The sequence below is a fragment of the Microtus ochrogaster genome, chromosome 6 (assembly GCF_000317375.1).
Source record: "Microtus ochrogaster isolate Prairie Vole_2 chromosome 6, MicOch1.0, whole genome shotgun sequence".
Lineage (NCBI taxonomy): Eukaryota > Metazoa > Chordata > Mammalia > Rodentia > Cricetidae > Microtus > Microtus ochrogaster.
In genome coordinates, this window is record NC_022013.1 from 58,272,320 (window position 1) to 58,293,561 (window position 21,242).

Here is a 21,242-nt window from a genome sequence, read left to right on the forward strand (position 1 = left end):
TGGGCTGACTCTGGACAGGGGTCTATTGGGGCTGGGGAACTTCAGACAGGAGAACCATGCTGAGAACTAAGCTGGGGGCCTACAGGGAGAATTCTGGAAGTCGTTCTAAACTAGCAGGGAGAGATCAAGAGAGGACCCTTGTGAAAATAGGGGTCACAGGCACCCTCAGTGGAAACAGGGCCTTTGGTGGGCCCAAAAGTATCTCCAAGTATTTTGAAGTCCCATCCCCACTGGCTATACACTCCTTCCCCAAGCTAATGTCCCGAGTGGAAGCCTCTAGAGCTTTGCCTTAAGTGGGGAAGGATAAGGTGGGCTGAACCTTCTTCAGTTCCAGGGAGCCCACTTTCATGGCCCTTTCCCCACATATAGTACATACATACGTACATTCATTCTCTTATATAACTAGCAAGAATCTTTGTTCTTTTTCTTTCTTTTAAAAAAGTCTTTGTGTGTGTGAATGCAGGCATGTGTGTGCCATGACACCCATGTAGGACAGAGGACAGCTGAGGGCATTAGCCTGCACCTTCCATCTTATTTGAGACAGATCCTCTCTTTGATTTTTCCCCAGTGCACACCTGGCTAGCTGGCCTACAAGCATCTTGGAGCCCTCCTGTCTTTGTCCTATTTTCCTGTACCAGTTCTAGGATCGTGGCTGTTCCTGCTTTATGTGGGTCCTAGGATTTGAACTCAGGTCTTCTCACTTACGTGGTAGGCGCTCTACTCTCTGAGTCATTTCCCCACCCTTCCTGTTCCTAAAATGGGCTGCTCCAAATTAAATGTCTGTCCACTTCTGCCCTAAGGAGACAGCAATAACGTGTGGAGCTTGGTCATGTGACCGGAGGTCCTGTTGCCCACCGCACCCTTGAACTGCCCTGACACAGCCCAGGGCCCAGCCGACACTATATAGGAATGTGAAAGGAACTCAGCTCTGAAGGGCATGGGCTATGAGGGCCTTGATCAGGTAAACACTAATTAAGTTCTGTCACACCCAGCAGGACGGCCTTGAGGGGGTGAGAGAGGCTTCCCAGGGAGGAGGCCCCAGCTTCCTGACCCAGGTCTAGCCCCTGTGAGTGGGAACTCCGCAAGGACCTTCTGCCCATCCCTAGGCCAATGGAGTCCATATCCCTTAGCTCTCTAGCTCTGCGGGGTCTCCCACCCCCTGCACCTTGGCCTTGGCCCACTGCTGTAGTGAGTGGGGCCTAGGGAACTTCCCCAGCATATCCACGATGATCAGGAGCGACTAGGTATTTGCAAGAGCTTGCGTGCTTTGTCCCACTGACTAGTAGTGACACAGCCAGGAAGGCATAGCTGCCCATTTAATAGATGAGGAAACTGAGGCTTTGCTTAGGCTAGTGATTAAGGGAGGCAACGTGTGGTATGCGGCTTGAGGAATCTCTGCCTACCCTGAGTAATGAGGGAGGAAGCCTGACCCCTCTGCTTGAGACATTATCAGGAAGCTATGGAGCTGCTCCTCGGGGTTATTCGAGTGAGAGCCAGCTTCCCAAGCAGTGATGGTGTCTTTGGCCTACATGCCTAGGATGTGGGGCAACTCTTACACTTAGAGAATGTCCCTAGAAGCTGCACTCCAAAGTACAAAGTGGCCAGGACTCTCCCACGGGCTGGCTGCCCCCATCACTCAGCCAGGGCCTAGGCTGACTGAAAATCAGCTGACTGAGCCAGGATGACCATTCACCTGGCCAGCGCTGTGTCCTCCAGAGGGTGAGGCCACCCTTTGAGCCTCCTGTCAGGTGGAGACCATGTGGCCGTTCAGCTGGGCCATGGTCCCTTGCAGTGGGAAAGGCAGTAGGACCTCGGCCTGACCAGGCCACTGTGCAGACCCTGGCAGGTAGGCTGGAGGCTTTGCCATCAGGCAACAGGTATGAGCTCAGGTCAGGGAGCTCAGGCCCTAGCCAGGGCCTGGCATAACAATGGTTCCTAAGCACTGCCATGTTAACTCACAGTGCAATCAAGGCGCCTGCCGTGGGACATGTCCAGTGTGACTTCTCTGGTTCTGCCTTGTCCCAGCTTTTTGGGGCTCCTAGTAGAGGAAATGGGGGGGGGCTCATTGAGAGGAGGGTAGTGCACATACTGGGGTAGCCCCACCCAGGCCCTGAACTGACTCACCAGCTCCTATTGGCTGGGTAAGGGCTTGGTGCCCTGGAGCCTGGCAGGCCGTCACAGGCATGTATAAAAGCACGCGAATCCAGCCTTTGGCACTGTATCTGTCACTGTCTACTGCTGGACGATGCTGGGAGGCTTGGGGAAGCTGGCCGCTGAGGGCTTGGCCCACCGCACTGAGAAAGCCACTGAGGGAGCAGGTAAGGGGCCAGGGCTTTCTAGCTGCCCGGAAGCTGAGGGCAGACTCCTCTGGGTCTGTTGAAAGCAGGCAAGAGCCTCCTTGGAGTAGACTGAGCCTGAGGCCCATCAGGAAGCTTGGCTCAGTGGTCCCACCAGGAGATAGCAGAGTTGGGGGCACAAAGGCTGGGGTAATTTTTCAGTCGAGAGCCACTGGCCAAGCAGCTTCCTTACTAGGGACTTGCTCCATGATCTAGGCTGAGCCTTCCCCGGAGGTCAGGATGAGGCCAGCCCTGTGGAGGCTTCTGGAGGCAGGCAGAATCCAGATGCTGGTGGCTTAGGTCCTTCTGCCTGGAAGCCGAGAGTACCTTTTTGTTAACATTGCTTATTCTCGGGCCTGAGGGTGCAGCTCAATGGTAGGACACTTTGTCTGCACAAGGCCCTGGATTTTTGCAAGAACTATAAACAAATTAAAACAAAAATCCTGCTTATTTGATTTGTTGACCCAGAGAAAAAGGAAGACGGGTTTTGATTTTCACCACACTTCATAGGCTCTGTTATTATGAAATGTGGAGTCTGGTCCTGCTCAAAATCTAAAAGGACATTTCTTCCAAGAACTTAGGACATGGTTCTGTGGCCATGGTTCACGAGTCCCACTGTGGGACACAGATGAAACCTGTGTTGAGTTTGCTGTTCTCTTTGGAAATGGCTGTAGATAGAGCAGCATGTACTTCATTTTAAACTCCTCAGCTCCACATCCGACCTCTTCTTAATCTTCCAGCCGTCTGAGCTGTGAGGGACATGGCAGTGGAAGGTAGTGTTAGGAACGGTTCTGTCTCTCAAGTCTTCGGGTTCTAACATGCTCCTACCCAAACTCTCCAGAACCCAGAGGTGGGTAGGGACTACCTCTTCCAGGAAGAGTCGCCTAGAGGAACTTCTCTGGAGACGTACAGATGAGGCTGAAGCAGCCAGTCAGCTTGTCCTGACAGGTGTGGCAGACTGACAAACAGCTTTCTGGTCTCAGGCTCCCAGCTGGCAGAAGGCTGTTCTTGTTATCCATGCTCATCCAGGCAGAGAGGGGCAGGGAAGGCCCTGTGCATCTGCAGCAGCCAGGCATCTGGGGGGGTTCTATGAAGGGAGGCAGCTAGGGGTTTTCCTAAGTCATCTCCCCTGACTAGGGGCAGAGTCTCTCCATGTTGTCTAGAAGCATCCTGGGTCACTGTGAGGGGGAGTGAGCTTACACCTTACTGTCCAGAAGCATCCTGGGTCACTGTGAGGGGGAGTGGGCTTACACCTTACTGTCCAGAAGCATCCTGGGTCACTGTGAGGGGAAGTGGGCTTATACACACGCTCACTCTGAATTTGTCTTTTCTACCCAGTTCATGCAGTGGAGGAGGTGGTGAAGGAGGTGGTGGACACTGTCAAGGAGGCTGGAGAGAAGGGTAAGGCTGATCTGTTTGAAGACGGGAATGGGGAGGAGGAAAATAAGGCAGGAGAAAAGGAGGGAAGAGAGGAGGCAGAGCCGTGGGTGTGTAGCTCGGCGGCAAAGCACTCTCCTACCGTGAAGTAGTTGCGTCCCCAGCACAGGAACAGTAGAGAGAGAATGGAGTCAGCAGACAGGGACACAGAGAGGGAGGAAGGGAGCCCCTGTGCTAGGGCGAATCCTTTTCTTGCTCAACAAGACCCAGCCCTGCCCCAGATGTAGCATCCTCTCAGCTGGGCTGCAATTATCTGCGCATTCTCCCCGGATGCAATTATCTGTGCAGGTTGTACCTTGTGTTAGGGCTCCATCTAGGCTGTTTTCTCTGTGGACTTTGAAGAAGATAAGGCCACGGAAAGTGGTGTGGCAGCACATAGGGATACAACAATTAAATAGACAAGTATGTATCTTAATATGTATTTGTATAACAACTTACTGTGTATGTGTTATGCCATGAGTAGAACAGTGTACAAAACATATCTCATTCCAATCTTTACAACGAAGTAGGGTCCAGCTGGGTGAAGGATTTACATTTAAATATACAAGTATATTAAACTGTTTAAGCTCAAACAGCTAAAATGAAATGCTGTAAATTCAATGGTTCATACACAACAGAAATTTATTATTTCTATAGCCACGCATGGTGGATCATGTCTATGACCCTAGAACTAGGGAAAATGAGGTGAGAAAACTGAGTTTGAGCCTAGCCCAGGTTACATAATGAATACCAGCCCATTATGGTACATATGTAGTGAGACTCTCACTCAAAAAGATGGGAAAGAAGAAGGAAATATATTGATAAACTGGGCGGTGGTGGTGCATGCCTTTAATCTCTACTGGTGGATGTATATGAGTTCAAGGCCAGCCTCAGTGAGTTCCAGGACAGCCAGGGCTACACAGAGAAACTCATCTTGAAAACCTTAAAATAAAAAAAAAAAAGGGTTGTTCTTCGGTGCTGAAGTCTGGAAGCCCCAGGCAGCACTGGGCATCTGGTGAAGCTGGCTCCTGGCTTACGTGACATCTTTCTGCTATGTCCTCCCTTGGCTGAAGGACTGGCTTGCTCTCCTGGGTTTTAGCTTTCCTGCTCACAAGGCTCCACCAATCCTGCTAACCTAGCCAGCAGCACAGCCCACCTTTTCATGGCGTGATCTCAAGGAGGATTTACAACATGGATTTTGGGGGACACAGAAATTCAGATCAAAGAAGTGTCCTGAGAGACTTCAGTAAAATCGTGGAGAGGGGAGGCTCTTGAAAACAACCACAGAACAGCACAGTAGTCATAGAGAAAACATTAGGCAAAGCTGTCGATCTGAAACGTCACAGGAGGGGCCAGGGACAGGAACGCAAAAAGCGAAGCAAAGCGCAACGGGAGTGAAGTCAAAAGGAAGGCCACAGACCTCTGTGATAAATGCTAGTGACAGAAACAGTAACCAAATATAGCAATCTTCATAAAAATGGTCAGAGAAGATGAAGAAGCACTATCCAGAAACAGTGTAAAAAAGTAGCTAGTGCACTCGTGAGCTGTCCGTGCTGTCTTACTCAAACGTGAAGAAATGAAAGTCGTTGGGGAAAATCAAACCAAACTGGGATTCATTATGACACTGGCACTTGTCCCTTCATCCTCCTGGAGCCCCCAGGATTGGTCCCCTAAGATGACCTCCCCCCCAGGCCTCTCCTGCTGGAAGCACTGGATCACTTACTCCTACGATTTTCTTTCTTTTTCCAACAGTCGTTACCAATGCCCTGAAGACAGCCCAAGAATCAGGAGACAGAGTGGTGAAGGAGATGAGTGAGAAGGTGAACCACACTGTTACCGATGCTGTTAACCACGCTGTACAAAGCCTGGGTAATCTGGGACAGTGAGATGGCCTGCCACCATGCCTGGTCCTTCCTGAATGTCAATAAAAAACGTGAAACGTGAATAGAGTCCCTAAATTACTCCTGTTGGATAGAAACCATAGACAGAGTGATTTTCCGCTGTTCTTCATTTTGCTTTGGACACAGGTCTTACGTGCACTGGCTGTGCAGCTGAGGCTGACCTTGAACCCCTGATCCTTTTGCCTCAACCTCCTGAGGGTGGGATCATAGGCAAATGCCACTAGGACTCAGGACGCTAAACTTTTTTTTTTTTTTTTTTAATGGAAACACTGTACATTGTTAGCTTCTCCTCTAACATCCAACATGGTGGGTACCTGCCACCTCTTGTGGTTTTCATCCAACGAATCAGATGAGGAATTATCATTCCAGCAAGCAGTCCTCGTGTGTGTGTGTGTGTGTGTGTGTGTGTGTGTGTGTGTGTGTGTGTGTGACAGGGTCTCTCACTGGCCTGCGACTGGCCCAGTAGACGAGGCTGGCCGACCAGCAAGATCTGCCTGCCCCCACTGCTGCAGCACCGGGAATATGAGCGCGCATCACCACCATGGCTGTTTTCATTTTTTTTACTTTAAATGTGGGTTTTGAGGGTGAAGCTCAGGTCCGTATGACTGCACAGCGAGCCCTTTACCTAGGGAGTTCTCTCCCACCTCTCCCTTCCTTCTCTTTGCTTCTCTATTTGTCAAGCTAACCTAGGGCTTAACAAGCACACCTGCTCTCTCCCACTGTGCCCCACCCCCAGCTGCAGATGTGTAGCTGCTCCAAAGGCCAAGTGCATGTGGGCTGTAGCATTCTTGGGTTTTTCCTTGCAATGAAAGGTCGGGACCAGGGAATGGCTGGGCTGCCTGTCCTGAGACCCAGAAAAGCATTTATACTGGAGGGTACCGAAGTCGGTTTCCTGGAAGCTTCTGGTGGGCTCCACTTGGAGACACGTGGCCAAGACAGAGCCAGTGGGTGGCAGTGGGCCTCCTTCCTTCCTCTCATGAGCAATCACTACATTACAGTTCAGATACATGTGTGGGGGACTAAAAGTGGTGGCACACGGCACACCCCTGTAATTCCAGCACCCAGGAAGTGAGACAGACCAATCCTCAGCTACATAGTGAGTTTAAGGCCAGCCTCGGCTACATGAGACCTTGTCTGCAAACAGTGTGCAAGTAAAGAGCATTTAGAAGTTTTGGAACAGAAGCCAGGTGTGGTGGTACATGTTGTAAATTCCAGTACTTGGGAGGTGGAGGAAGGAGGCTGAATTCAAAGTCGGTTTGGGCTACATGAAACCCCGAAAGTGGACAAAGTGCTTGCTGGACAAGTGTGTGGATGTATTTGAGCCCCAGCATCCATGTTAAACACCTAAGTATGGCAGCAGAGACGGGTGGATCCTGGGATCCTGCCTGCCAGCCAGTCAAGCTGAATGAAGCAGTGATCTGCAGGCTCAATGACACCCTGCCTCAAAACTCAGGGCGAAGAGTGGTGGAGGAAGACACCCAACATTAGCCTCTGGTCTCCAGGTGTGTATGGGGGGGTGCCTGCACACACCTGTGCAGCATGCATTTATCATACAACACACACATACATGCACACATATACTTTTTTTGTGAGCACAGATTAAGAGAAATTCTGTGTAAAAGTCTATGATTTTTTTTCCCCCTTCAAGACAGGGTATCTGTGTAACAGTCCTGGCACTTGTTCTGTAGACCAGGCAGGCCTCAAAAGCAGAGATCCACCTGCCTCTGCCACCTGAGTGCTGGGATTAAAGGCATGCATTGCAAGGCTCCAAGTGTTCATTTATTTGCTATTTGCTCTTAGCAGAAATGAAGAGAAAAGGCTTTGGTCAAAGAATAAATCAGTTTCTTGCCACGTTTTGACTCTTCTGGAAATGTCTCTCAGATTTCTACAGGCTACTCAAGGGTCAACACTGGCACGTATATTGTCTAGTTAGTGTCGGACTTTTTATCTTGGTTTGGCTCCTGAAGACTTCTGAACTTCCCCAACCAAACCCAAGCTTATAGAGCTAGAGACAGTATGAGTGGCAGACATGGACTGGAATGATTTCCTTGGGTGTGCAACGGTGCCAAAGGGGAGTGTAGACTTACTATAACATGTCCATAGTGCCCAGAACATGAGAGCAGAATGGAAACATCAGCCATCGTCAGACACCACTCAAGTGGCAAGGTGTGCTGTTCGTGAGGCTTGTCACACAGTGTGGAGATGGTACCTATAAAATCTTTTCTTTTTTTGTTTTCCGAGACAGGGTTTCTTTGTAGCTTTGGGCCTGTCCTGGAACTAGTTCTTGTAGATCAGGGTGGCCTCAAATTCAGAGATCCACCTGCCTTTGCCTCCTGAGTGCTGGGATAAAGGCGTGTGCCTTTAAATTCTACTTTAATTGGTACCTATAAATTCTACTGAACAGTAACTGCTTCGGTCTGTAAAGGGATCTGGGCCTGGAAGGATACCATCTTTGGCTAATAGAGGAAAGGGATTATACATGGCTGCTGAGTAGGAAGGGCTGGGGATGTAGCCCAGTCGTAGGTGCTTACTTCAGACAAGCAAGGTCCGTGCCCAGGCCTTAAAAACAACTAGGGGAGTATAAATATATTATGTCCAAGTCAGTTAATAAGTTGCAAAACATATGCAGAACAAGCTCATTTTTCATAAGGCAAATGCTATAATTATCTAAGAACATCATAAAAACCTAGACAGCTCATACCTGATAAATATTAGCAGTGGTCCTCTCCATCTGTGGGAATATGAGAAATTCTTACTTTAGCGCTGGTGTTTGATTTTTAAGAGGAAAGTAAGACAGTTGTTTTAAAAACTTGGTTATGGAGGGCAATACTAGCGCATTCAAGACTGTTCCCTGGTGAAGTGCTTCCGAGAGTTACTACGTGGGAAGCAGAGCACTGTGTCTTTGAGGACGTTCAGGGTGGCTTGGCGCGAGCGTTCTGCTTAACAGGCTATGGAGGCCAGCCTGCATGTTGAGGCTGCATGACAGCACTGATGTGAACTAGTCCACAGGCATGAGTTAGATAAACAATGAAATTCTTCTGTCTTAGGCCGATGAGATGGCTCAGCGGATAAAATGCTTGCTGAGTAATGTTGATGGCTCGCATTCAGCCCCTGGAACCCTCGGAAAAGCACAGGGCTAGGGCCAACTCCGTGTCCTCTGACCTCTATACACACACATACGCCATGGCATGTGTGTGCCTCTACCCCACAATACCAATAAAATAGTTTTTAAAAATTGTCCCACCTCCAAAGAGAGCCAAAGTGCTGCCTCAACCTTAGGTCATCTCCCACAGCATTATTTCCATATTTTATTTTCTCCTCAGCGTCCTTGGCAATGAAGGGCCTGGAGCCAGTGCTATCAAAATAATAGTGGTACCAGAAGAAAATGATGCTGGTCTGAATCTTGAGTCATCCTCTACCCTCCCTGGTCTCACCACACTTCAGAAAGCCAATGGCCTACTCTTACTGAAAACCTACAGTCCTGAAATTATAGCTTAGGGAAGTTTGAATTAGGATTGCAGAAGTTCAAGGAAAGAGTTGGGCTAGAACTCAAAAAGGTTCAACAGCCTGGAAGCGTGATGAGGAATTCCCCTTTGTATGCTGTGACTAGGTTTTATTACCATTGGTTAATAAAGAAGCTGCTTTGGCCTATGACAGGGGAAGAATATAGTTAGTATAGCTAGGTAGAAAAACTAAACTGAATGCAGGGAGAAAGGCTGAGTCAGCCAGACACCATGTAGCTGCCGAAGGAGGACTCCAGAACTTTACCGGCAAGCCACAGCCTGGTCGTGCTACACAGATTAATAGAAATGGGTTAAGATATAAGAGCTAGTTAGGAATATGCCTGAACCATTGGCCAAACAGTGCTATAAGTAATATAGTTTTGGTGTGATTATTTGGGTCTGGGTGGCCGGGAAACCAAAGCAGTCTGTTTACAGAAGCTCTCTGGAAAGACAGAATATATCATTTATCTAGGCATGGTGACACACACCTGAAATTCCAACACTCAGGATGGACAGGCATGAGGATCATTTTTGAGCTATGTAGGGAGACCCTATCTCAAAAAACCAATGGCTGGGGTGTAGTTTGTTCTAGGTCCTGGGTTCCGTTTAGGGCACCACAGAAAACAGATTCCTCAACTGCAGAGACTTCAGTGAGCTGGTCCTAGTCCTCTGGAGTGCTCACTGATAAGCTGTGTTTATTTCTCCTGATGCTCACGTCCTGATGCTCACTCTTTTCATCGGTGGGAGCTACCAGGAACAATCAGATGTCTTCCTTTAAGTGGTGGCTGCTAACAGTTTGAGCAAACAGGATAAGAAGCTTTTATGGAAAAACTGGGAAGTGTGAGGTCTGCAGGATAGTACACCCCAGCTGATTTCTTGGATCTGGAGGCTCCCAGTACAGGACTGTGTACATTCCTGAAAATGTCCAAGGTAGGGTGGTGTTCAGAGGCAGAATACTCACCTATCACACGCTAGCTGCTGTTTGTTTTTTAAAAAAACTTGCAGCCGGGCGGTGGTGGCGCACACCTTTAATCCCAGCACTTGGGAGGCAGAGGCAGGCGGATCTCTGGGAGAGCTGAGGTCAGCCTGGTCTACAGAGCGAGTTCCACGACAGGCTCCAAAGCTACAGAGAAACCCTGTCTCAACCAACCAACCAACCAACCAACCAACCAATCAACCAACCAACCAACCAACCAACCAAAAAACAGGTTAGATGAGCAATAGGCAGGAGGACTGGAATTAGCTAGCCCCAGCTAATAGCAAGTTTGAGGCTATCCTGTGCTACCTAAGACCCTGGTTCAAACAAATGAATAAATAAAAAAGTACCAGAAATTACACTAGCATATTAGTTTTAGATACTATAACCTCTTCCCCGAGAACAGCCATTACAGTTTAATAAAATGAAATAAAAAATAACCCAAGAATAAAATTTGAGCAGCTCTCTAGGCGGTGGTGGCACAAGTCTTTAATTCCAGTACTTGGGAGGCAAAGGCAAGACGATCTCTATTAGTTTGAGGCCAGCCTGGTCTACAAAGCTGGTTCCAGGATAGCCAGTGCTACACAGAAAAATTCTGTTTCGAAAAACTAAAACCAAAACCAAAAATTTTAGTAGTTTGTAACAAAAGAAGTAACGTAGAGTTACAAAAATTGTTGAAACTCGATTACTGTTTTATCATTTACTAAGAGACTATCAAATATGAAAACACAGAAAAGAAACATACACTTTAGAAAAGGTAGACTTTTAATAACTGCTTTTATCACCAAGTTAATCATGCAGTTACAAAGTAGTTAGAGATTTCTGAAAGGGCATTGTTAAAAAAAAAAGCACTTCTTATATAAATAATATCTGGTACTTCTGTGGAGCATTCCTGTTCAAAAGCCAACATTCCAGGCAGTCTCCAGCCTGCTGTTAGTGAAGCGGTGTGCAGAATGCAAAGCCTCGGAAGAAGGGACACAGTCAGGTGGAGCCAGCCAGACTCCAAACAGGGAGCCCAAGGTTTTTTCTGGGACACTATTTGAATTATGGTTCACCTACTCAACACAATAGCTCTTCAAATGGGAAGAACAAGTCATTTTCATGGTAAGGAGGTTACTGCACTCCCTGGACTGTGTTATAAATTCCCCAGAGTCCCTGTCACTTGCAGGTCTGAGGAGAGTGCTCCCACAGTGCCACGTTCTTTCTCCTGGACAACAATGCAGTGCCAATAGCTACAAATGATACTGTTTTATGTTATAAAAACTAGCTTCTTCATTCATTATGTTTTTAGGCATTCACTGCTTGAGTTGAGGTCAGGATTAAGTGATTAAAGGCAATTTAATTACAGCAGCATGTACTAATTTTATTCTCAAAGAATAAAATACATAAGAGAAATAGCTTTTATTTTGTTTGCAACTTAGAAAACTGAGTTATTTTGTAGATGTAAAATAGCAATAACTCATTTGAGGACCATGCCACCTTTGGAAAATGCCACGCACCTACTCTTCTGTGTGTCCAAGTTCCCAGGCTTGTCCAGAAGTGGCTGGCTGCTCTTGACTGCTTCCCTGCCAGCAGCACTGACCCTGTTGGCAAGGACCCAGAGCAAGGCAGCAGAGCCGGGAGGCAGGCAGAGACTGCACTTAGAAAAAGTACCTAACCAGTTCTGATACACGTGATTCCTACTGACACATCAGCTTGTACATGATCCTCTAACTAATCTCTCAAGGGGCTGATTCAGACTGACTTGCTGAGAACAGTGTCCATTAACTAATGAGTCACAAGAACAGATTTCAGTGGTTACATGTAAACTTGTGACAGGTCTGCAGAAATTATAGGTGAAGTGGTGATAAAGAAGTCAGCTGTGACCTGTCTATGTGAAGGTCACGCCAGCTTCGTTGTACACTTTGAAGACTTTCTCAATGGCGTTGACATAGGCAGCTGTCCTCAGGTCCAATCCCAGGTTATACTTCATGGCGGTGCGCATAATTTGCTGGAATGAAGGAGAAAAGGCAGTGAGACCACCTGACTGTCAGGCTGTGAACACAAAAGGAACGCATGGAGGCTGGGTACTACTCACCCACCATGACCAACTAACTGTAAGACTTAGACAGCCTAAGGCAAATGACTGGAGCAGCAAATTCTCCGTTGTTGTCATCCAGTGAACAGCAATAACTGCTCCTGAGAACTACAGATGTGAATGGCTTCTCTGTTAACTATCCTGTGATCTCGAACGAGCTCAGATCACACTTAGTAATTGTTTAAAATAACCAGTAACAGGGCACTAGAAACATTCTAGAATTTCAGTGATGATAGCTATACAGCCTTGTGAATATACTACAAGCCGAAGAATATATTTTATTGTGTGTGTGCTGTGTACATTATACTCTCACGTGCCGATGTGCATGTGGACGTCAGAGGAATACTTAAGGAGTTGGCTTTCTCTTTCTACCATGTGAGTCCCAAGGACTGAACTCAGACTGTCAGATTTATCTATGGAGTCATCTTGCCAGTCCACTAGAGTGCTTGAATTATGTCTCAATTAAAAAGAAAGGCAGCAAGAATCAAGTATAGCGGCACATGTTAATAATTCCAGCACTAGGGAGGTGGGGACGATAGGGAGCTCAACCACGTCTCAGTTACGAGGTGAGTTCAAGGTTCAAACAAGGCCAGACTAGGAAGTAAGACCCTGCTTTAAAATGCAACAAAATACCCCTCCCCTCAGAAAACAGCACACTAAGAAGTACCGCCTTCTTCAGCAGACTCTGGCTATGCTACTTCAGCCTGGAAATCAACATGGACAGAATTTGATAAAGAAGAAACCAGTCTATCTATCATCCAGTACTCGGGAGGCAGAGGCAGGCAGATCTTGATGTTCAAGGCCAGCCTGGTCTACTGTGAGAGTTCCAGGACAGCCAGTGCTACCTAGAGAGATTGACCCTGTCTCAAAGGACAAAAGAACAGTGTCGGAAAAGCTGTGCTCATACTGTGCCACATTTAAGGCCTGGTATAAAAAGCATTCAAGCGATTAAAAAAAACAAAACAAAACAAACAAAAGTCACAAAGTTCTTACTTAAACCAAATTTTATAGTTAAGTCAGCTTTGGGCTATTAAATAGCGACTGACTCAAAGCATTCTAGTTTCACCAACTATCTTTTTAGTTATTTGTATTTTTGATGTATAGAGCTGTTTTGCTTGCACCTTAGTGTGTTTAGAGGCCATAAGAGCACATCAGATCCTCTAGAACTGGAGTTAAAGTAGTTAGTGACCTGTGGGTGCTGGGAATTGAACCTGGGTCCTCAGGAAGAATCAGAAGTACTCGATTCTTCCTAAGGAGGTACTGACGACAGTGCTCATCAACAGAGGCTACAACGGGACAAGTGATGCTGTGCAGAGGCAGGGATCAGGTAACAGCATCAGAAACACAATCTGCCTGCCAAGACACCGTGCTAACTGGTGTTTTATGTTATTAACACAAAGGCTGCTATCATCTGCATACATACCCGGGCAGATCGCTCCATTGTGTAGGCCAAGCCAGAGTGCACGATGTCCTTCTCAGAGGCACCCTGTTAGGAAAAATAACATTAACTTAACAAAAACACATCAAGATATGCTTCATGTCTCTAGAAGAATACTAAGGATTAAGTTGATACTGCAGCAATATAGGAAAGATATAGAATTTCTGCTCTGTATCAGTGTATGCTAGCAAGATAGACAAATAATTTTCCAAACATAGCTGTTTTAATGATATTACACAGCAACAAAACTCATGAAATAGGATGATATTAAAACAAACACAGAAAAGCAGTCCGAGGGCGGTGAGAGGTCAGATAGCAGCCCCCACTCAAGATACTCTACACAGATGTTGTCACGGTGCACTCACCATCTCTCTACATGTGCAGGGCCACCAGACACAGACGGGACATGGCTAAAGCCGACAGCAGCTCTGGGGAGATCTTGCCTGTGTACTTAGTAGCCCCAGCTCTAAAGTTGGGGATCAAAGAGCTTTCTATATTTCTCTAGACTATTTCTATAGACTATTCTATCTAATTTATTTCTTGGAGGTATTTCTTTAAAATTTAAGTGTAGCACAAGGCATGGTGGCATATGCCTTTAATCCCAGCACTTGGGAGGAAGGTGGATTTCTGTGAGTTTGAGGACACCATGCTCGGAGTTCCAGGACAGTCAGGGCTACAGAGAGAGACCCTGTCTTGAAAAACAAAAACAAAACAAACAAAAAACAAAAAATGTCTAAGTCACTTCCATTCCTAATGTGACATAAGACAGCTATACAATATATATATCCTAAGGTGCCAGATAAAATCGTGAAGTGGGTTACTAAAACAAATTATATGCCTGTGACTCCAGAACATGGGAGGTTGAGGGAGGAAGATCAGGAGTTCAACCTAATCCTTGGTTATCTGTTACAAAGAAACCCCAAAGTTATTTACACTAAACATCTTGCAATGTACATTTGTATCATACTTTGTTTTGGTCTCTAAAATAGGGAGATGAAACAAACTCGCTTAACAGGCAGAAGAGTGCAGCTTCTTTCACTCATCCATCAAACATTTATTAAGAATACCATGTCTTAGGCATGTTTAGACATTAGGGACACAGCAATGAACAAAATAATCAAAATCCTGAGTTTTTCCGGAGCCTGTGTGCATGCATACGTGTGTACATATGTATGTATGACACATACATGCTGGCCCTAAATTCAAAGCAGCCCTCCTAGTTCTGCCTCTGAGTTCTAGGGCTACAGACAGAAGAAAAACAAGGCACAGGACACTTGTAAATTGTTACCTGGAACCAAATGCCTCTTAAAAAAAAAAAGGGCTGGAGAGATGGCTCAGAGGTTAAGAGCAGGTTAAGACCTGCTCTTCCAAAGGTCCTGAGTTCAATTCCCAGCAACCACATGGTGGCTCACAACCATCTCAACCATCTGTAATGACGTTTGGTGCCCTCTTCTGGCCTGCAGACATACACACACAACACAGACAGAATATTGTATACATAATAAATAAATTACAAAAAGTATATATATATGTACACACACACACACACACACACACACACACACACACACGAGAGAGAGAGAGAGAGTGTGTGTGTCAGAGTTTCTCTGTGTTGCTTTGGAGCCTGCTCTGGAACTCACTCTGTAGACCAGGTTGGTCTTGAACTCACAGAGAACTCAGAATTTTCAGAAGAGCTGTACCTATCTGTAGTATTATTGGAATAAAGTATGACCGTTCAACAGAGGCAGTGAGTTTTAAAGATCTACTACTTGGGAATGGAATGGGGTTGTAGCTCAGTGATAGGGCCCTAACCTGACATGCATAAAGTTTCTGGGTTCAATTCCCAGTACCACAGTATAAATAGAACAAAATAAAACAGGTTAAATATTTTTTTCCCATACATATATGCTATGCCTTTGTAACCCATTATTTTCTGTATTGTCCTGGTAAATTCTTTGTAATGTGTATACACTATTGGTACACCCTGGTAAGAACTGATTGACTTATCTATTTTCTAATATGCTAACTATGTGACATATAAATTATTTCATATTTTCATATAATTCAGTCTCATGTTTACTTTTCAATTCTAGTTCTCTGAAGCTTGAGTTGAAAAGTATGGAAATCCTTAGGATTGTGTCAAATCATTAAGTACCCCAAACAGAATTACTTACTTGCCATCATTTTTAGAATGGAATGATGAATTATGACCACAAATACCACTATGGTTAAAATCCTTTGCTAAGAGTACATTTACTCTGTCTAGCCTAAAGACAAGGCAGGGAGCATGTGTAAGGTGCCACTCTGGTGTCAGCACACTCACCGATATCCTGTCCTGGAACTCAGCTGTAGGGACCACAGGGATAGTTCCACCATGCTTTCCAAATTTCCTCTCTAAACTCTCTTGAACAGACACTGTAAGAAGCCAAGACATCAAGTAAGATACTGTTAATAGAGGGAGAAAGTAAATGTATGACTTATTAACTCTAACCTATATATGTGTGTAGCCCACAAACTAATGGTTTAGAAACATTTACTCCTAGTGACACAGAAGGGTTAATTATTAAAAGCTCAGCAAGGAGAAGCCTGCCAAATTCGTATAGAAATGTGAATTTAGGTCACTGCTTTGTTTCCATAACGCCCATCACTAGGGTTTTCTTCTCTTGGCTCTGTTAAAAAGAAATTCAAAGGGAAGAGAAAAGGACAGAGAGGAACATTCTCAGAGTGGCAGAGTACAGGGACGCAGTGGGAGGTCTTGATTTTATTTCAGCTGGATGAGAGCTCTCCATAGTGAGCTTACTCTGGTCAAATAAAAATGCTTACCAGAGGACTCAAAATGGGCATCCACACTAGGCTGCACTTCTTTCAATTAGTGTATAAAAGAATGGGTTTCATTATAATTTTTTTTATAAATGTTAGCTAGGACTTTTCTGAGAGCAACTAGAGATAGGGATGAATAAGATCAGTGGTGGGGTTCAGGTTTAAAAAAGGCTTTTTAGAGTGTCATTAATCTATAGATTTTTATTTGTGGAAAACAACATTATTTTAAAAAAATGTGTCCTTTTGCTCTGTGAACCAGGAGACGGAAAAACTGTTTTCTGTTCTTAGGCAAAGGTCTCTAGGATTATCAGAAGAGGTTCCCTAAGTGTCTATGCTTTCCCAGCTTTCTTTGGCCCAAAGGACAATTTTTGGAGACACAAACAAGATTCTAAGGAAGAACTCACTGAGCAGGTGGTAGTTAGAATCCCTTTCGTATTTGAAGGTCAATCGGCCATAGCTGACATGATTGAGATTCTTCAGCCACTCAAAGTAAGACACTGTCACTCCTCCAGCATTTAAGTAGAGATCCTACACACACAATGACAAGGAAAATACATTAAAAAAAAAAGAAATAAAAGATGATGGCTTTAATAAATGTCAGGCTTGGCACTTAGTACCTATAGCTGCTCTGCCATCTTGTCAGGCTCAGGAACTCAATTTCAATACCCAGGTAGACTAAACATCTGCATAGTTTTTGTGCCAACTTGACACAATCTAAAGTCATCTGAGAAGAGAACCTCAATTTAAAAAAATGCCTCCATAAGATCCATCTGTATGCAAGGCAGTGGTCTCAACATTCCTAACACTGCAACCCTTTAACAACAGCTCCTCATTTTGTGACCCCAACCATAAAATTATTTTCATTGCTACTTTATGACTGTAATTTTGTTATTGTTATGAATTGTAATGTAAATACCTTTGGAGGTAGATGTTTGCCAAAGGGGTTTATAACTCTAAGGTTGAGAAATGCCGCTGTGGGCATTTCCTTAATTAGTGACGTGGGAGGGCCTAACCCATGGTGGGTAGGGCTTTCCTCTGGGCTCATGGTCCTGGGTTCTGTAAGAGAGCAGGCTGAGCAGGGGGGCCACACTCTACCTCTGCTGCATCAGCTCCTGCCTCGGGGTTCCCGCCCTGACTTCCTTGATGAACAGTGATGTGGAAGTGTTCCTTTGGTCACTGTTCCTCACCTCAGTAAGAGCAACTCTAAGAGAATGTCAAACACTACAAATATATCGAGATCACTGAATGATTTTGGTGATAGCTTATTCTTACCATGATCTCAGACTAAAGGCCTGGCTTATCAGCCAGTGGACTGATGGTGCCTCACCAGAAGATGGTATTACCTTTGCCACCACCTTAAGACAGCATATTTCAATTAAATGAGTTTTAAAAAAAAAAAAAAAAACAAAAAACAAAAAACACACATGCTTTCTACAAAATGAGCTATTCAGTGTTCATTTTAAGTCCCAATAACGCCTCCATTTTCACCCTAAATTCTGAATACATATTCTTCATAGTAGAAAAAAAGAAGAAGAAATAAATGTGTATACGTGGGTATATGAGTGTGTACAGAGGCTAGAAGAGGGTGTGGGACCCCCGGAGCTGGAGCACAGGCTGTGAGCCACCCAACGAGGCTCTGAGTGTGGGAGTGCATTATGGGCTCTGAACGGCTGTGCCATCTCTTCAGCCCTAGGTTCTCCTTTCCTTTTTCTTTCTTTTTTCAGTAAAGCAGAAAGAGATACTCAAAATGCATAAAGTTACAAACTGGGTAACAACACTTAAGACTTTAACTTAGAATTGTATTTCTGACGCAGCATACAAATTAACATAACTGGATTTTGAGGGTTACTTTTACTCCAGTTACAACTGAAAGCTAGAGAAAAAGTGACTGGCATATAACACTAACCATGCTTCCAACCCTCCTCACATTGCTAGTGACAGGTATATTACACTAACCATGCTTCCGATCCCTGCCTCTGTCACTTGTTTCTTAAGGTGCTGCAGATTGACCCTTGAACTTCATGTGTGTGCTCTTACACACTGCAACCCTGGTCTTAGCCTTGTTGCCATTATATTTTCTTTCTTTTTTTTTTTTTTTGGTTTTTCGAGACAGGGTTTCTCTGTGGTTTTGGAGCCTGTCCTGGAACTGGCTCTTGTAGACCTTTTCTTAAAAGTAAATAAAGATTAGAAATTTATTACAATTTTTGACACCAGTGGGTCCTCTCTCTTGCCAGTTGCTAGCAAAAGAAATGATTCCTAGAGGACATGAAACCCGAGGAACAAAGATAGATGTCTTACCGGAATAACCATGATGTTCCTTTCCAGGAAGATCTTATCGGCCTCTGGAGTGGTCGGTCCATTGGCTCCTTCAGCAATGATCTGGAAGAGAATTGAGGACAGGCACAGATGCCAGGAAAATTCTCACAGCAAAGAGCAGACTGCTTGTATAAGGAGCTAAAGGAAGAGTAGAAGAATTTCAGCTAAAATTAGTTGCTCTACAAAGTATATAAAGGTTACCATTCATTTTTTTAAAAGCTATGTTTGTTTTTTGAAAGGATGAGTTTTTTTTTTTTAAGATTTATTTATTTATTATGTATACAACATTCTACCTCTAAGAATGCCTGCACGACAAAAGAGGGCGCCAGATCTCATTACAGATGGTTGTGAGCCACCATGTGGTTGCTGGGAATCGAACCCAGGACCTTTGGAAGAGAAGCCAGTGCTCTTAACCACTGAGCCATCTCTCCAGCCCCAAAGGTTACCTTTTATTTGTCTGCTTCTCTAATTTTTTAAACTATGTTTTGAAAGTGGTGGTGGGGGGGTAAAATTCTGTGACTCAAACAAAGTCACTGATGATCTCTTATGACACGGCACACTGATGATGCCACTCATGAGCTCTTATGACATCCCACACTGATGATGCTACTCATGAGCTCTTATGACACTGCACACAGATGATGCCCATTTGTTTCTACAAGGGATTTTACCTTGGCTTTGACTCGGGGAGCATTGGACTTGGTCAACTGCTTCTCACTGGCTGCAGGGATCAGGATGTCACAGTCAGCCTCCAAGATGCTTCCCTCATAGACCTTTGCTTTGGGAAAGCCCAGAATGGATCCATGTTGCTGTAAGGGAGTCAAAGTCAGACTAAGGGTTCCAACACAGTTTAAATGCAATCTTCAGTGCATTTATTTAGAACCAGGTACAGTGGCTCATGTCTATAATCCCTACATTAGGGATGCTGAGGCAAGGAGATTGCTGTGAGTTTTAAACCATCTTGGGCTACCCAGAGAATATGAGACCAACCAAGCACATTCAGCAAGACCATGCCTCAAAAAAGATAAATATCCTATCAACACTTGGAAGGAAGAAGCAAGATGATCAAACCAAGTTTGAATTAAAAAACCCCAACCTCACCACCCAAACATAAAACCAAACGGCAGAAGAAAGAACACTTAAGGTTCCTGCCACCAAGCCTGATGATGAGTTTAACCACCCAGGACCCATGTGGTGGAAGGAGAAACACCTTCCAAGTTGTTCTCCATGTGCACAGTGGCACAAGTCTCACCTGCCTCAAAAGAAATAACTGAAAATATTATCTTTTTAAGGCTGGTGGTGCGATGGCTCAGTGCCTGTCATCAAACAATGACCTGAATTTGAATCCTGGGACCCCTATGGTGGAAGGAGAGAGCAGAGTCCTACAGGGTGTCTTCTGACCTCCAACTGAATGCTATAGAGCACACGAACACAAAATTAAAATAACAAAATAAAACCCAAAAAACTAACCTCTTAAAATTTTAAAAGATTGCTCAGATATTAGAATAACTTACCAACTTGAAATCTTCCAGTTCCTTTGGGTCGATACCGTCTGGATTCCATATGCTCCCATCAGATTCACCAACACCAACACACTTAGCACCAAAACGATGTAAATACCTCATGGAGTGCAGGCCCACGTTACCAAATCCCTGTGCAGAACAATTATGCATGACATAGACTCGATGCAGAGAGTACAATTCATTCTCATCAACATATCTTTACTGATAGTTTAGAAGCAAGTCTCAAAAATTTTGCTAAAAGAGGCAATGTCCTGGGACAGTATATATTTTATGGGAAAGGTACTTGACACCAAGTATGACTCTGCTGACCTCAGTTCTATCCCAAGGACCCATACAGTGAAAGGAGAGAACCAACCTCTATAAGTTTCCTCTAACTTCTACATGTACTGTGGCACACAGAAACCCACACAAACAAGTGAATATATTAAAAAAAGAGAAGCAATGGACTGAATGGCTTCTTTAATGATACATTTCTATGATTACAAATCTGAAACCTTCTGCTACCTATGAGACTGAGCCCTGGAGAAGTGTATTCAGGGCTTTGCTTGCTTATAAAGATATGGCAGTGGGGACCCACACCAATGCAGTCAGAGCCTAGGGTCTTATGACTGTATATATAAAGGTGCACTGCTATTTTACGGTAATGCCAAGTGTAAACTTCTAAGTGAAATACATGCTGACACAGGAAACAAATTTAGGTCAGTGTGAAAATATTTCTGCACAATTACAATGGCTTTACAGTTGAGGCCTTTTCCCTTCTGAATGCAATTTTATGCTTAAATAATGACCAAAAGATGTGACAGTAGTGCATTTAATCTAAAAGATTAGGTTGAATTCTATGAATCAGATCAAGGTTAAGAAAAAAGATGTTTCACTCTGAAAACCATTCTAAAAGCTAACAAATTCTCAAAGAATTTTTAATGCCATAAATTGAAA

At 44.8% G+C, this 21,242-nt stretch overlaps 2 protein-coding genes across 3 annotated transcripts in view; one reads left to right on the top strand and one right to left on the bottom strand.

Annotated features, from left to right (window-relative positions):
* The first annotated feature begins 2,093 nt into the window (after positions 1 to 2,093).
* Positions 2,094 to 5,697, top strand: Fam25a (family with sequence similarity 25 member A). Of its 2 annotated transcripts, none has more exons than XM_005348613.2 (3): positions 2,094 to 2,318; positions 3,675 to 3,737; positions 5,505 to 5,697. In XM_005348613.2, exons 1-3 carry the CDS (start codon positions 2,246 to 2,248, stop codon positions 5,636 to 5,638), a joined length of 270 nt encoding a protein of 89 aa, XP_005348670.1. In that variant the 5' UTR covers positions 2,094 to 2,245; the 3' UTR covers positions 5,639 to 5,697. The 2 variants fall into 2 exon arrangements, with proteins under 2 accessions (XP_005348670.1, XP_026635638.1); XM_026779837.1 differs by lacking the exon at positions 2,094 to 2,318 and adding an exon at positions 3,041 to 3,284.
* A 5,179-nt stretch (positions 5,698 to 10,876) lies between these two features.
* Positions 10,877 to 21,242, bottom strand: part of Glud1 (glutamate dehydrogenase 1) — a 36,809-nt gene continuing 26,443 nt past the window's right edge. Inside the window, exons 7-13 of the mRNA XM_005348614.3 lie at positions 20,298 to 20,435; positions 19,455 to 19,592; positions 18,766 to 18,846; positions 16,872 to 16,995; positions 15,971 to 16,062; positions 13,633 to 13,695; positions 10,877 to 12,122 (exon numbers count right to left, since the gene is read on the bottom strand). Coding sequence (XP_005348671.1) covers positions 12,003 to 12,122; positions 13,633 to 13,695; positions 15,971 to 16,062; positions 16,872 to 16,995; positions 18,766 to 18,846; positions 19,455 to 19,592; positions 20,298 to 20,435 — 756 coding nt within the window. The 3' untranslated portion in view covers positions 10,877 to 12,002. The remainder of the gene's footprint in view (positions 12,123 to 13,632; positions 13,696 to 15,970; positions 16,063 to 16,871; positions 16,996 to 18,765; positions 18,847 to 19,454; positions 19,593 to 20,297; positions 20,436 to 21,242) is intronic.